Source organism: Lonchura striata, chromosome 2 (genome assembly GCF_050655825.1).
Source record: "Lonchura striata isolate lonStrDom1 chromosome 2, ASM5065582v1, whole genome shotgun sequence".
In the NCBI taxonomy this organism is placed as follows: domain Eukaryota; kingdom Metazoa; phylum Chordata; class Aves; order Passeriformes; family Estrildidae; genus Lonchura; species Lonchura striata.
The window spans coordinates 155,090,230-155,105,298 of NC_140704.1; the positions used below are offsets into that span (position 1 = coordinate 155,090,230).

Genomic DNA, 15,069 nt, shown 5'->3' on the forward strand with positions numbered 1-15,069 from the left:
CACACAGGCAGATAAATACCCGGAGCTGTTGATTCAAAGAACATTTTGTCCTCAGTTTAAACACAATGGCACCACTCAGGGTGGCACCGGGGGTGGAGAGCCTCGCTCACGGGGGTGCCACTGCAGCCTCAGTGGCTCTGAAGAAGAAATGCATAAGGCCAGCCTTGTTCGGAAGAATTTGGGGCTTTTTCCACTCCTGTGAGCACTTTGCCCAAGGGTAGGAGGGAAGGCAGGGGGGTGGAGGGGAGCCCGGAGAGTGGCAGGGAAAGAGGAGAGGCACCAAACACAAATATCCCAACACACAAAGCAACCCCTCCCTTGGTGCTGCCAGCAGCAACCTCAGGTGCCTTCTCAGGGATGACCTTGTGGGCACGCCCGGCCTCCCAGGATATATAACCTGCCCCAGGAGGAAACATCCCAGAGAGGCAGCCCCAAAATAGGTTATTCCAAGATGAAGGCTTTCCTTGTGCTCCTGCTGGGAGTGCTCCTGTGCGTGGACTCAGGTAAGACCCCAAAAATGATCCGCCCCGCATCCCTCCCTGCAGATTTTCAGTCTGGAAGGAGAATTCGTGGTGGGGTTTGGCAATGAGGGAAGAGATGTTGGCACCCTGTCATCCCAAGGTGTTTCCCTTTGGATAGGTGTTGAGTGGGAAAAATGCACATCCCACCTGGGGATGGTGGGATTCGAGGGCTGGGGAGAGAAGCTTCCAGGAAAAATAAATCCTGAACCTTGAATTAATCAAAATGCATTTTTTTTAAAAGCCAGACCATACACTTAAGGGGGAAGGGCTAAGTCAAGTGGGGGGATTATTTTCTTTCTTCCCAGGCTATCAAAATTGCAAATTCCTTTCAAAAGCAGACTCTGACATTGCCCAGATTCCCAGGATTTTAGGAGGACAGTAAAAATGTCTATGCCATAGTCTGTTATTCTATAGACTGAATGGGTGGGGTTTCAACAATATCAGGTCTTTATAGCCCCACTGAGAACAAAAAAAAATTGGTTTAAAGCAGCTTTTCCCTATTACCAGAGAAGGGAAGAATCAAATTTGAGCAGTTTCTCAGTCAGCAGAGGATGCATAAGGAATAAGTTGTGAAGGGTCTTGCACAGCCCTCAGACCTTTCTCTCTGCCAGCTTCCATCAGAAGACTCAAAATTTGACTTTTATTGCTTTAAAAGTCAGATCAGTGTGAGAACAGTGCAGCACTCAGACAAATCGGGGGTTGGCTCCTCACCTCTGTTACTGCATCAGTCATTTTCACCAGAGAGGTTCGGACAGAGGGAGACCAAGTGCCTCAAATTAATCCCTTCAATCACTAATTTCCAAATTTCAGTGTCCTAAAAGAATATTTCAGGCATTAGGGTATTGAGTTGAGGGATTAATGATGCAAATTTGGTGGTCATGGGGCTCAAGGAAATACATATTTATATATATATATATATATATATATATATGTATTTATTAACTGACACTTGCAAGGCTCCAGTGACACCCTAGGGCACAAGTAGATGACAGGAACAGGTAATTACACCATGATTTAAATTCTCTGGGGATAATTTTTCAGCAGGGCTGGATGCTTGGGAGCTGCCAGGTTTTTCCTGCCTTTGCTGGACACAGAGCAGCCCAGCAGATGTGGTCAGCACCGATTTCCATCCCCTGTGGAGTGGCATTTCCATGAGGGGTGGTCAGAGAGGGGTGAAAGCCTATTTTCACTTTGATTTCTAGAAAAGGGTGAGTCAAAAGTTAAGGACTGAGACAAGGGGCTGGAAGAGGCTTTGTGAATTCCTGCTTCATCCCTCACTCAAGGGCAGGTCAGATGGGGCTTGGAGAAACCTGCTCTGGAGGGATGTGTCCCTGATGAAATGATCCTTCTAATCCAAACCAGTCCATGATCCTCTTCAAGCCCAGCTCTCCATCTGCTTTCTTTTTGCTCCATTATCAGGAGGCTAAAAAAGTTTTATGAGAACTTTAAAACTTTTTAAAGAACTATAAAAGAAAACTTTACACTTTTAAAAATCAGAGCAGCATCTTCTCACTGCCCTGACTACATCCAAAATATCTTCACCACGTGCCAAACCTGACTCCCACCTCAACCAGGTATATTATTATCCACAAAAAAAAAAAAAAAAAAAAAAAAAAAAAAAAAAAAACCAATATTTTTTCCCAAAGCAGTGGTGATATCTTCCTTTGAAGATCCCCAGGAATGGTCCTGTTGCCCAGTGCAAGTACTTGGTTGAATTCTCTGGAGAGTTTTGGATAGATTGAAGATACATGAGAGGTGTAGAATTGCTCCCCACCTGCAGGGCTGGGTCCAGTTCTGGGGTCCAGCATCAGAAGGATGTGGAGCTGCTGGAGCAAGTCCAGAGGAGACCATGGAGGTCTCCATGGGGGTCTCCATGCTCCCGAGGGCTGGAGCCTCTCTCCTCTGAGGCTGGGAGAGCTGGGGGTGCTCACCCTGGAAAACAGAAAACACTGAGAGCCCCTTTCAGTGCCTAAAGAGGCTCCGGGAGAGTTGGCGATAAATTTTTAGGAGGTCCTGTTGGGATAGGATGAAAGGCAATTTTTTAAAACTAAAAGAGGGTGGATTTAGGTTAGCTATAATTAAGACATTTTTTTATAATGAGTGTGGTAAAAAAATAGATCAGGCTGCACAGTGAAGATGTGGCTGCTGCATCCCTGGAAGTATCCAAGTCCAGGTTGGATGGGGCTCGGAGCAACTTGGTCATCTGGAGGTTGTCCCTTCCCACGGCAAAGTGGTGGAACTTGATGATTTTAAAGTCCCTTCCAACCCAAACCATTCCATTATTCCCTGCTTTCTCTCTTGCAGGTTCATCTTTGAGGTGTTACAGCTGCAAGTCCGAGCTCAGCAACACCAAGTGCCAGACAGAGATGACATGTGACGCTAACCAAATGTGCAAGACAGACGTGATCCGTAAGGAAAAGCAGGGGTGGGAAATGTCTTAGTTGGGATGCTGGAGCCAAAACTTTTCCCAGCCTCAGGTGTCCCATCCAGGCTCACCCAGTTTGGATACACCAGGTTGTTTGGGCCAGCAAACCTCAGTGTGCAAATGTCTTTCACCAGTGCAAAATTAGATTTATTTCTCTTCCACAGCACCAAAAGATTATTTGCTTTCAAGGGAAATAGTTAATTTGTTGCACTATTTGCAAACATTAATTAGAATGGGAGGGGCTGAGCCTGGTCCAACTTGGTTGTTAAGTTAGGAGTCGCTGATTTGAGGTGAAATCAATGAAAATGACAAAATTTCATCTCTGTGTCTGTGGGAAAATTTGAAAAAATAGGATTTTATTCTCCTGTTCTAAATCTGCTTTGCCCTGTCCAGACCTGTGCCAACAGCCGAGTTGCTCTTAGCCCTGGGGCACAAAACCCCTCAGTGCCACATTTAAGCTCCTCTCTGTCAGGCAGTAGATGGGATAACTCCAGTAGGAATTATCTCGGTTGGGAATGTGCAAATCCATGACATTCACATACAGGAGAGCCAAGATGTTGTAGAACTCTTTGTTGTTTATTGCACGTGGCAAAGATTTGGTGCCCAGAATGGATTTTAGATCTCCTGGAGGACAAAATCTGCTGGCAACAAGCAGTTGCTAAAAATGGCCAAAAAGATGGGCTGTGCCTCTCAGAAACAAATCAAACAACAATTGTCCCATCTGAAAAGGGAACAGCAATTTTTCCATAATTTCCCAGGTGTTGAAAGGCTCCGTGCAACAAAGGTGTTTGGGATTGGGCTTCACATGAGAGAGGGCAGGCTTAGATGGGAAAATAAGAATAAATTCCTTGCTTTGAGGGTGGTGAGGCCCAAAGAAGCTGTGGCTGCTCCATCCTGGAATTGTCCAAGGCTAGGCTGGACAGGGCTTGGAAAAGATTGGCCTAGTGGAAGGTGTCCCTGCCCATGAGATGATCTTGAACGTCCCTTCCAACCCAAACCATTCTGTGATTCCGATTTTTGTCCCACCTAACAAGCATCCCCATTATTCAGTTCCACAAAGGCTTGGCTTCTTCTGAATCCTTGTAATAATGGTCCTGCTTTCCTCCCAGGGGTTGTGGGGCTCTTCAGCGTCATCAGCAAGGGATGTGACTCCTCGTGTGACCCAACTTACCAGGACTTCAACGTGGGCAACAGGAACATCTCCTGCTGCAGCAGTGACTTGTGCAACGTCAACGCCGCGGGCAATGTGAGGTCCAGCTACGGGCTGGCCGGAGGGATAGCGGCCGGAGTGCTCTGGACCGTCCTCAACAACAAATTCTGAGGAGCAAAGATGCCTCCCATGACCACAGAAAGTCTTGGAGCACCCCTCTAATAGCAGGCATTGTAACCAGGAGCAGTGGGGTGTGTTGGGCACCCAGCACCCTGGGAGCTGATGGCAGCTCTTTGCCATATGATGGCTTCTGCTTTAATCTCACTGCAAAGCTCCAGTGCTACCAGATAAAGGAATTTCATGTTATCTGCAAAACACCTAAAATAAAGTTATTTCTCCACCAACTGTGTCTATCACTCAGTCATCTATTCCTGCCCACAGCAGAGCTGCAGGTGGGTGTTTTATGTCCAGCCCAGGTCATTGCTGTGCAATGTGACCTAAAGTCCCTTTTATGACCAGGTAACCTCCTCAGAGGATGAGGGAAAGGCTGCAGATGTATCTCTCTGGAGTTCTGGGAAGTCTGTGATGCTGCTTCCCATGGCATTCTTCAGGAAAACTGGCAGCCCAGGGTTTGGGAATGTGCACTCTTGGCTGGGTTAAAAACTGGCTGGATTCCAGGCCCAGAGTGGTGGGGAATGGTGCCACATCCAGCTGGTGGTTGGTCACCAGTGGTGTCCCCCTGGTATCGGTACTGGGCTCAGTCCAACATCTTTATTGATAATCTGGATGAGGAGGTCAAGACACCCTCTGGAAGTTCATGGATGGCACCAAGTCGGGTGGGATGTTGATCTCCTGGAGGGCAGGAAGGCTTTGCAGAGGGATCTGGATGGGCTGGATCAGTGTTCCAAGGCCAATGGTTTGAGACTGAGCAACAATGAGGTGTCTGCATACAAGGCAGACTCTTTAACATCTCTCTCTCTAACAGCCCCTCTCTGAGGCTATAGATTCAAAGTTATTCCATGCCTTCTCCAGCTGATTTATTTTATGGATATAAACTTGGCTGTTTCCACCTTGCATTGGGAGACCAAAGGCAGCAGGAAAAGCTCTGTATGAAGAGGCCTGAGAGAAAATCTCAGGTGAGTTTTCCAAGCTACACCCACATAAAGAGATTTGGTAAAAAAAACAATGAGGAAAACATGGAGAGTGAATCTGGGACAGCCCTGAGTGGGAGAGCAGGATTTAAGGAGGTGTGGAGTCAGGACAGCAGTGGGTGGAGGACTAAAAGAGGAGGGAGATTGGCCAAGGACCCCAAATTCCTCTCTTCCACCTTAAAACCTACTGGAGCTGCCAAGGATGTGGAGATCCACAGGCTGAAATAACAGGGAATCATTGCCCTGGTGGGGATGGATCACCTGGAGGATCCATAGCCATGGGTCAAAATCCCATTTGGGATGAAGTCAAAAGGATGTCAGGAGATGATGACATGTCAGCTGTTGTGAAAAGCGCGCAAATCCTCAGGATGCAAGGCTAATTGTAAGGAAGCTGCTAATTGCAGGAAGATGGGGAGGGATTTCCCCAGAGGAAATCAAGAATGAGCCACCTTGTTTATAGGAATCCAGTCTGGTTATTTGTGAAGGGAGGATTTAGGACGAGTGATTTATTCTGGCTTTTCCAAACCTCCTGAGTCATATCCCTGAAAAGAGGCTCATCCACCTCCAGGTCTTCCAGTCTGGCTGTTTTCTGCATTGGTGACCAACTCCATGAGCTCTCCGTGCCAGGGAATCCTCTCCTTGCGCTGCAAGGATGTCCCTGGCACCTTAATGCCCTGCGTGCACTTTCTGAAACAATTCCTGGGCACGTCCACATCCAGAGGCCATTTCCAACAAGAAATGTGGCTGCAGTGCTCTTTTCTGGAGACTGGGAATCTAAGTGGCCAAGGCGTGGTGGCACCAGAGCCATTGCAGTCCTCAGGGAAGTTGGGTGAAACAGCCTCTTCCAGCTTCTGGAGTGGTCAAACACATTCCGAAATTCATGGAATGGTTTGGGTTGGAAGGGACTTTGAAAATCATCCTGTTCCACTGCCCTGCCATGGGCAGGGCACTTCCACTACACCAGGTTGCTCAGATCCCCATCCAACCTGGCCTTGAACACTTCCAGGGGTGGGAATTTTGGAAATTCGGCCACAAAAGTAAGACAGGAAAGCATAAATGGGGGCTGTTCAGCTCTAGTTTAACATTTTGGTCCCATGTCAATGCCGTTTACCTCTCCAAGCATGGAATTAAGGCATTTCTTCCCAGAGCCAAGAGATGGCTTTCCCAAACTCTGGTGGTTGAGACCCAGTGCCTTATCACTCAGAGGATCAAGAGATGATTTCTTCTCCCAGTTTCTGCCCCAAAGGAGTCCAGAATTGACCACTGAGTGATTCTCATCTGGATTTACCTGGAGATAAATCCTCCCTGTGGATGTACCTGCAATTGCACGGGTAGGATAGCATGGAGCACCTCCCCAGTAAGGAGAGGCAGAGAGAGCTGGGGTTGTTCAGCCTGAAGAAGGAAAGGCTCTGGGGAGAGCTTTCAGTGCCTAAAGGAGCTCTGGGAGAGCTGGAGAGGGACTTTGGACAAGGGATGGACAGAGAGGACACAGGGAATGGCTTCCCACTGCCAGAGAACAGGGTTAGTTGGGATATTGGGAAGGAATTATTCCCTAGGAGGGTGCTGAGGCCCTGGAACAGGTTTACCCAGAGAAGCTGTGGCAGCCCCATCCCTGGAAGTGTTCCAGGCCAGGTTGGATGGGGCTTGGAGCAATCTGGTCTACAGGAAGGTGTCCCTGTCCATGGTGGGGGTGTTCCAGCCCAAAGTGTTCTGGGATTCCATGATGTGGTGATGAGATAATTCAGAGAAGGTGCAGCTGGGAGAGGCCGAGACTGGGACAAAAACAGGAAAGAACAGGGCAGGAGCCCCCTGTGGAGTTGATGGCACCTGGCACAATGCCTGTAATAGCCCCAAATGTCACTGTCCATCCAGGTCACCAACAGAGCAGCCTCAAAAACAACCCTCTGATTTCTGGGAAGGGCAAGGAAGTGGCAAACTGGGGCAGATAAATGACTCAGCTGCGGATCAGAACCTGGGTTAGGCCAGGGAAGGACCAGGAAGAGAAAGGGAAGTTCTCCTGAGAATAGCCAATGGGCTGGGACTGCACCTTGGCAGAAAGATTGGTTCCCCCTCCTGCTTTAAACCCGTCACAAATCTCAACAGGACTCTGGGTCAGGTCTCTCTGCTCTGCCTGCACTCTCTGTCACCAGCACGCTCTGTTAGAGCAGAAATCTGTGATAATTTACATTTTGGGTGCTGTTAAATCATCCTGAGAGCTGCTGCAGGACACACAAGCACAATATTCATCTGAAAAACAAGGCTGGGTGCATTTCGCCCAAGGAAGTTGCTTCTTGAACAGTTTTATCAATTCTGTCCTCTCCACACTTCTGAAAAGGCCTGAAATTGAGGATGGGTCTTAAAAAAACTCAGGTGTTCCAGGATGGGTTGGATGGGGCTTGGAGCAATCTGGTCTAGCAGAAGTTGTCTTTGCCCACAAGTTGATCATGAAGGTTACTTCCAAATCAAACCATTCCATTATTCTAAGGCTTCATGAATTCTCTTTTCTCATGGTACAATTAACCATTACTCATCATCCCTGTGGATAAGGACTGAGCCACCCAGTATTTCCGACAGCACATTAGAATTTTACATCCAGTGCCTTTACCAGTCTGAAAAAGTTCCTCTGAAATAATCCCAGTTTGCAGCAGCTGATTAAAAACTGGATTTAAACCACTGGAGAAAGTCCAGATGAGCTGGACTTAGGGACCAGCAATTCCCTGCCGTGCTCCACATTTCCCTTATGGCCCGAGGCGAGTTCCACGGCATTTCCATTCCTCTGCCTTGTTCAGATGTTGTCAGGCCCAACACATGCAGAGATGTTCAGATAGCGACTTTAACGGGCCAGGGGAGAGGCTGAGGCTAAAAATGATCTCACAGTCAGCTGGGGAAGGCTCACCCGCTCCCAACCCGCCCTGCCCAGCCACATTCCTGCTCTGGATCATGCACGTGTTGCTGTGCAATGAAGGTGTTTTTTGGGGACAGATAGAACAGTTAGCTCTCCTCCACCTCTTATTAAACTGATGTCAAACTGATGGTTTTTTGGGCTGCCTAAAAACAGAAGCCAGACAAAATTAAGAGGATAAAAAGCAGTTCTCTTTTTCGGAGGGCCTTCAGGTGCATTTTGGGCAGATGAAGTCCATCCAGGGGCTACACCCCAAAAAATGGAGAACAGGCTGTGGATTTTTATACTTTTATAAGTTTGGTCCATATCAGGAGTTGATCCAATTACAGCTTCAAGTAATTAAGTAATTTACCCCAATCTTGCTCCCCCCCAACTCACTGTTGTTTGCATTTCTCAGGGCCTGAGACGGTGAGGTGTCCTTGATTCCCAGGCCTGGAGAGGAATTGTTTTGTCCAACCAATATGGGAAAGCAGTAGCTAACAATGTATGTGGACTTTAGAGTTACACACTAAAGAACTACAGGATTACAAATACATGAAAAGCATAGAAACTTAAATCCTAAGGCATCATTACCACTAAAACAAATCCAAATTCCCTCCCTTTGCAGGAATATATAAAAAATATATGAAAATATATAAAAGCCTAGATGCTAAGGTATCATTACCACTAAAACCAATCCAAATTCCTGCCCTTTGAAGGAATACATAAAAATATATGAAAAATATAAAAGTTTAGATCATAAGGCATCATTACCACCAAAACCAATCCAAATTCCCGCCCTTTGCATTAATATATAAAAAATATATAAAAATATATAAAAGCCTAGATGCTAAGGCATCATTACCACTAAAACCAGTCCAAATTCCTGCCCTTTGCAGAACTTCCCTCAATGAATTGTAGCTGCCTCTCATGCAGGACAAGCCAAGTTCATCCCATGGCATCTTGATTAATCCCACTCCCATCCTGCCACTTGACAACTCCGTGTGCCAGAGATCCCTTGACCCCTCGTTTCTGACATAATCCTGACCTCTCTTAATGCCTTTCCAAACTCCTTTTTCAGCACTCTTTGCAAAACAGGAGCTGCTCTGACTCATCTGACAATGCTCTTGATGCTCAGATTCTCTTGCAACCCCAACCTCCTCCTTCAATGGCTTCTCTGATTTCTCATCCATATTTTATGGAGACATCACCTTAAAAGCCATCAACTCAGTAAAAAAGCTCTTGTAATGTGCCTTTCCTTGAATTATTTTACACCAGACAGGTTCAACCCTGACACTGGAATAACCTCTGTGCCTGGAATAGTGAAATTTAAAGGCACCTGCTCAACTCTGTCGGTGGTTCCCCACATGAATCACTCAAAGACAGCATGACCCAGCCCTGGAACCTTTCCCACCTCTGCTGGTGGCCCTCCCTGGCTGGGACAGTGTCACCACCTCCCCGTAAAGAGAGGTGACAGGCATGGGGCTGAGTCAGAAAAGGCAAAAACATTTTGCTCCTTCCTCTCTGTTTGTTTTAATTCAGATTCAATCTGGCCTCGAGCGAATCTGTGGAATGAGGACTTCACCCAGGGCAGGGGAGTGAAAGTGGAGTGATGGATTTGTTCTCCTCAGGGGTCACCACACACTGAGTTATTTGCAGGGACAAACCTGGGTGGTGCCACACACAGGTGCCAAATGAGTTGTGATGTCTGCTTTTGGATTTACATTTGGCAGCAGCCTTTGAACTCGCAAAAATAACAGCTTTGTCTGCTCTCACAGACAAATTCAAGAAAAAAAATGATGTAATCTCTGTCTGTAACCTCCAGTATTTATTTAATGAAGAGGAGGGTGATCATTCATCCTGCTTAAAATAACATTTTTGACACCTTTTCAACTTCCATAATTAAAAAGAGAGGAAGGTGTGGCCAAGATTTCAAATCATTACTTGAAATGTGATCATTTGAGCACACCTGACCTACTCTGTTCCTCTGCACGTGAAATGAAGAAAATTTAGAAAAATAAAGGCAGAGTTGCCATCAGAATTTGAGTATTGAAATAAAATGGGAATATTTAAAAGACAGCAATCAGGAAATAAACCCTTTCCACTCTTGCTCTTGCAGGGAGGAGGCAGGGAATGGTAATTCCTTGTCATGCATGAGGTGCTCATTTTCAGTCATCACCTCTGGACTGGCTCCAGCTGCCTTGCAGTAAAATGACAGAGCATTTAACAACACTCTCACACCCATGGGCTGTCAAAGACAGCTGTTTCCCTGCCCTTCATAATCCCAGCCAATTAATTTATCTTCTTTGATGTTTTTGCAGCAAACGTTCTGTTATCAGGTGCTCAAGTGCGGCAGCTCTGCCCTGCTTCTCCTCATCCCTTTGATGAGGAAAAGAAATATTTGCCTTTGCCATGGAGATCTGTTGCTTCACAGTATCCATGGGAAGCAGGGATTCGTTGCCAGCATGTCCCCATCAGAAATTCTTGCAGGGTTTTCATCAGTGTCTCCTGTATCCATAAGAATCGAGAATTCCCTGACACTTGGATTACCAGAAAAAATAAAACGCATTCACTTCTTGGCTATCCCCTAAATTTATTGTCCCTTTGTGATGTTTTTCTTTTTTTTAACATTACTGTACAAGTTTTAAGGCCCATTTTGACGTAAATCAAGCCCAAAACATCCTGAAACATATTGTATTCCCTGGAAGGATCCTGCTTAACGAGCACAGGAGGTGGGATACACCCACACACCCCCGAGAAATGCAGGTTGAATAAAGGGTGGGAAAAATACCTCCTTAAAAATCATGGAAGGCAAAATACAAACAACTTGCTGCTTTTCTGGCCTTCTAGAAAATGGGATCAGCAAGTCCCAGGCCCAGAGGTCACAGTTCCAGGACAGTGAACACCTCTGGGCACTGGAGGTTCCTCATCCCTACTCTCACAAGCATGGGTTGAGGCCAAGGATCTCCCAGACAATTCCTAGGGGTGGCAGAGGAGTTAAAACAACCCAAAAGCCATTCCCAGAGGCAGTTTGCATGCAATCGGTGGGTTTTGACAGGAAAAAAAATCACAGATAATTTTTTTTTAGTCAGGTTCAGTGCCAGAGACTCATCCTCAGCATCTCTGTCCCTGCCCACGTCAGGGAGTTGGTTGAGAGAATCTTTGCTAGCCCTTCCAAAATAAACTACTTCCATGATTCCATGGTCTTCAATTTTTTAGATGCTCTGCAATATCAGTTTTAACTAATAAATAATATTTATTTCAGTAGAGATGCACAGCAAAAGGTTGAAGATGTTCGAAGGGACTGAAGGGTTTTGTGTAAAAATGTGACATTGAACTGTGTGATTGCTGGGGCAGGAGAAATCTGAGTAATCTGGTGAAGGAAAATCAACTTCCAAATGGATTAAAGAGTTCTCAGACTGAACCATTCCCTCCCAAACTGGATCTGCCCAAACCCTTTTCAAAGTGTCTTCAACCAGTCACTACCTCAGCCCAGGTCAAAGTCTACACAAATGGTTGTTGCTGTTGCTGGTCCATGGAAAATCCTCACATCCAGGGCTGCACATTGTATTCTCCATGCTCAGCAGGAATTGTTAATATCCAGGCAGGAAATGTTCGTTTTCCTCCAAAGTTTTGTGACTCTGTTCTAGAGAAATGTCTCATTCCCAGAGACCTTTGTGTAAAGTGGAAAAGATGCAAGGAATGGAAATGGAGGCTGGGGTGGGTGTTTATTCCCCAGCTGTGAAAGAGAAGGAAATTAGTGATTAATGGGATGACATTTAACAGGTCTAAATGACAGATTCTGCACCTAAAATGGAGCAATGCCAGGCACAAGATAAGCTGGGAGAGGAAGGACTGGAAACCAGTCCTGCAGAAGGAATCTGACAGAGTTCCATAGGAGCCACCAGTGTGTCCTGGCAGCCAAGAGGACAAACCACTTCCTGGGCTGTGTCCAGGGAGATTATCCTGCTGTGTCCAGCGTGGCTTCCCCTAAAACATTCTGTGCAATTTTGGCCCCGCAAATTAGGACTGATGGGAATATCCTGGAATGCATCCACGTGAGGGCAATAAAGCTGGAGAAGGGCTGGAAGGAACATCCTTGAGCGCTCTGGGTTTGCCCAGTTTGGAGAAAATGAGGCTGGGAGGGAACCTCATGGCAACTCCCTGAGGAGGCAAAGTGGGGAGGGACGTGCTGAGCTCCTCTCCCTGGGATCCAGGAACAGAACGTGTGGGAAAGGGTCAAAGCTGCACCAGGGGAGGTATAGACTGCACATCAGGAGGGTTTTTTAACCAAGAGTGGTCAAACACCAGAACAGCTTCTTGGAGAGGTGGTCAGTGCCTCACGCCTGTCAGAATTTGGATTTCAGAATATACTTTTAATTCTGGTCAGCCCTGAATTCGTCAGGGACTTAGACTGGATGGGCATTGTAGGACCCTTCCAAGTGAAAAGTCAAGTCTAATCTAATCTAATCTAATCTAATCTAATCTAATCTAATCTAATCTAATCCAACCTGTTCAGGACAGCTGACTCTTTCTCTGCACAGATTTCACCACACTTTCTGTGAAGAACCCCAAAACACCGAGGGTGGAGACCAGGAAGCAAAGCCACAACACCGTGTGGCTACGCCAAGGTAAATGCCGTGCCACCACCACCCCGGTGATTCACCACAAAATAAAAAACAGGGGACACCTTTGCATCACAGAAATGACAGGGGAAACTTCTGTTGACTCCACAATTTAGATGTCGACATGAACAAGCCCAAATCCTCCGGCTAAAGTAGAGCTCACAGCCGCCTCTTCCCAACCCAACAGTGGGATCAGGAGCAGGAAGCATCCTGAGGGCAGCCAGGGGTGTAGGAGGCAAAGAGACAATGCAGACACTTGGTGAAGGTGGTTGGTGAAGGGTGGATGTTCTGCTCTGCCCCACATGACGGGGCTGTCTCTCCAAGAGGAGCCCAAGAGGACAAGGGTCCCATCTTCTCCATCAGTATCAGGTCCAGAATCGTGGAATGGTCTGGGTTGCAAGGGGGGCCTGAAAGATCATCCAGTTCCAACACCCCTGCCATGGGCAGGGATGCCTTCCACTTTCCCCAGTTGCTCCAAGCCCTGTCCAACCTGGACTTCAACACTTCCAGGGATGGAGCAGCCACAGCTTCTCTGGAAAATCTGTGCCAGGGCCTCAGCACCCTCACAGGGAAGAATTCCTCCCCAGTATCCACCCTAACCCTGCCCTCTGGCAGTGGGAAGCCCTTCCCTGTATCCTGTCACTCCATCCCTTTTCCAAACTCCCTCTCCAGCTCTTTTGGAGCTCCCTCAGGTACTGGGAGGGGCACTAAGGTCACCACAGAGCTTCTCTTGTACAAATTGTATAATCCCAACCCTCTGAGCCTTTCAATATGTTTAATAAGATATTAAGGCAAACGGATCCCTACATCACAGCAAAGTGAATATTCCACTTATGTGTCACTCTTATTTTCCTTTTCACCTTCCTCCAACCCCATCCAGGCAGAGCTGACATGAGACCTGGGAGTGCTTCCAGCAGAAACAAGGTGTAAATTTTAGTCTCACCTCTCTCACATGTGGAATAACTTTCAAACCTGCTGAGTTCGCCCCCAAACCAGTGGAAATTTTACATGGTAAGATTTCTTCCTCTATCATCCACTTCTACCACTCCAAATAGTGGAATTATCCAAATATGAATTGCCAGGGCACTGGCACTGCCAAAATAAAGGAGTGTGGAAGAGCTGGATTCATCTGTACCCAGAGCTGAGCACTGTCCATAAACTCTTATTTTTAGCCATGGGGGTGTTTGCTAACCTGGAACCCCAAATGAGGAATTACCCAACATTCTTGGATGACAGGACAGCTATGCAGGATGGATAGATGGGAATTGGAGATTAAAGGTTTTCCTGGAATGTTACTGCTGGGAAGGTCATAAAGCCTTTCCACTCAAGTGTCTGGCAAAAACACTGCTTATATCCAGTCCAAACCAGTCCAAACCTTCTGCGTGTCCATCCCAGTTTTCCAGTCATGAGCATGGATCAGTTCTCCAGCCTTGAGAGTTCCTATGGTGACACTAAACATGGAAAGTTTATATGGAGAAGCGAAGGACTGTTTTTCTCTAATGCCACCATTTTCCCTATCTCAGGTAATTCTTCCCTGCTGTTGCGTGTGGCCATATTTGGGAAAGAAATCCCAACTCTTCGAGAATCATGGAAAGGTTTGGGGTTTAAGGGACCTTCAATACCATTTAGTTCCAATCCCATGCCATGGGCAGGGACACCCTCTGCTATCCCAGGTTGCTCCAAGCCCTGTCCAACCTGGCCTGGAACACTTCCAAGGATGGTGGAGCCACAGCTTCTCTGGGCAACTTAATCCAGTGTTTCCCCTCTCTCGCAGGAAAGAATTTCTTCCCTAATTCTAATATAAATCTTCATTTAGTTTAAAACCATTTCCCCTTTGTCCTATTGCCACATGCCTGTGTGAAAATCCATGTTCCCTCTTTATTAAATCTTCCCTTTTGGCTTCATATTCCCTCCATTCTCAACTTTCCATGATCTTTTGGGTGGGAATTCAGGTCCCTCAGCCACAGGTGGGCAAATGCACACGGTGTTGCACCTTTTCCATGCTCCATCAGGTGCCTGACAGCGTTTCCAGCCGGGATCATCCAAGAATTCCCTCATCTTTCATCTCCCAGTCATCACCGGGTGATGTCCTCATTCACCCTACAATTGATTTATATGGTGGATGATCCATTTAATCCAGCTGGCATCCAAGCCACCTGGTTCTTCATGATATCCTGATCCTTCCTGGAATTGCCGAGGCTTCCCGGATTTGTGCCACCCGTAAATTCCATCCTGTTTGGCATCTTTCAAGGTCTTAACAGAAAATATGAAGTGAGAGCACTCCAAAAGTGAGGAATGTCGCTGATGAATTTCCCC

General features: G+C 46.8%; 1 protein-coding gene across 1 annotated transcript; it reads left to right on the plus strand.

Annotated features, from left to right (window-relative positions):
• The first annotated feature begins 249 nt into the window (after positions 1 to 249).
• On the plus strand, positions 250 to 4,500 carry LOC116183338 (prostate stem cell antigen-like). The gene is made up of 3 exons (XM_031504191.3): positions 250 to 503; positions 2,826 to 2,930; positions 4,056 to 4,500. The coding sequence occupies exons 1-3, from the start codon at positions 452 to 454 to the stop codon at positions 4,265 to 4,267; spliced, it is 369 nt and encodes a 122-aa protein (XP_031360051.3). The 5' UTR covers positions 250 to 451; the 3' UTR covers positions 4,268 to 4,500.
• Positions 4,501 to 15,069: the final 10,569 nt, after the last annotated feature.

Bases quoted from the DNA above. Each gene is read 5' to 3' on its own strand.
- LOC116183338 (XM_031504191.3), top strand. From the start codon at position 452: ATGAAGGCTTTCCTTGTGCTCCTGCTGGGAGTGCTCCTGTGCGTGGAC. The intron at 504-2,825 runs GTAAGACCCCAA...TCTCTCTTGCAG, and splicing joins GCTCCTGTGCGTGGACTCAG to GTTCATCTTTGAGGTGTTAC. The intron at 2,931-4,055 runs GTAAGGAAAAGC...CTTTCCTCCCAG, and splicing joins GTGCAAGACAGACGTGATCC to GGGTTGTGGGGCTCTTCAGC.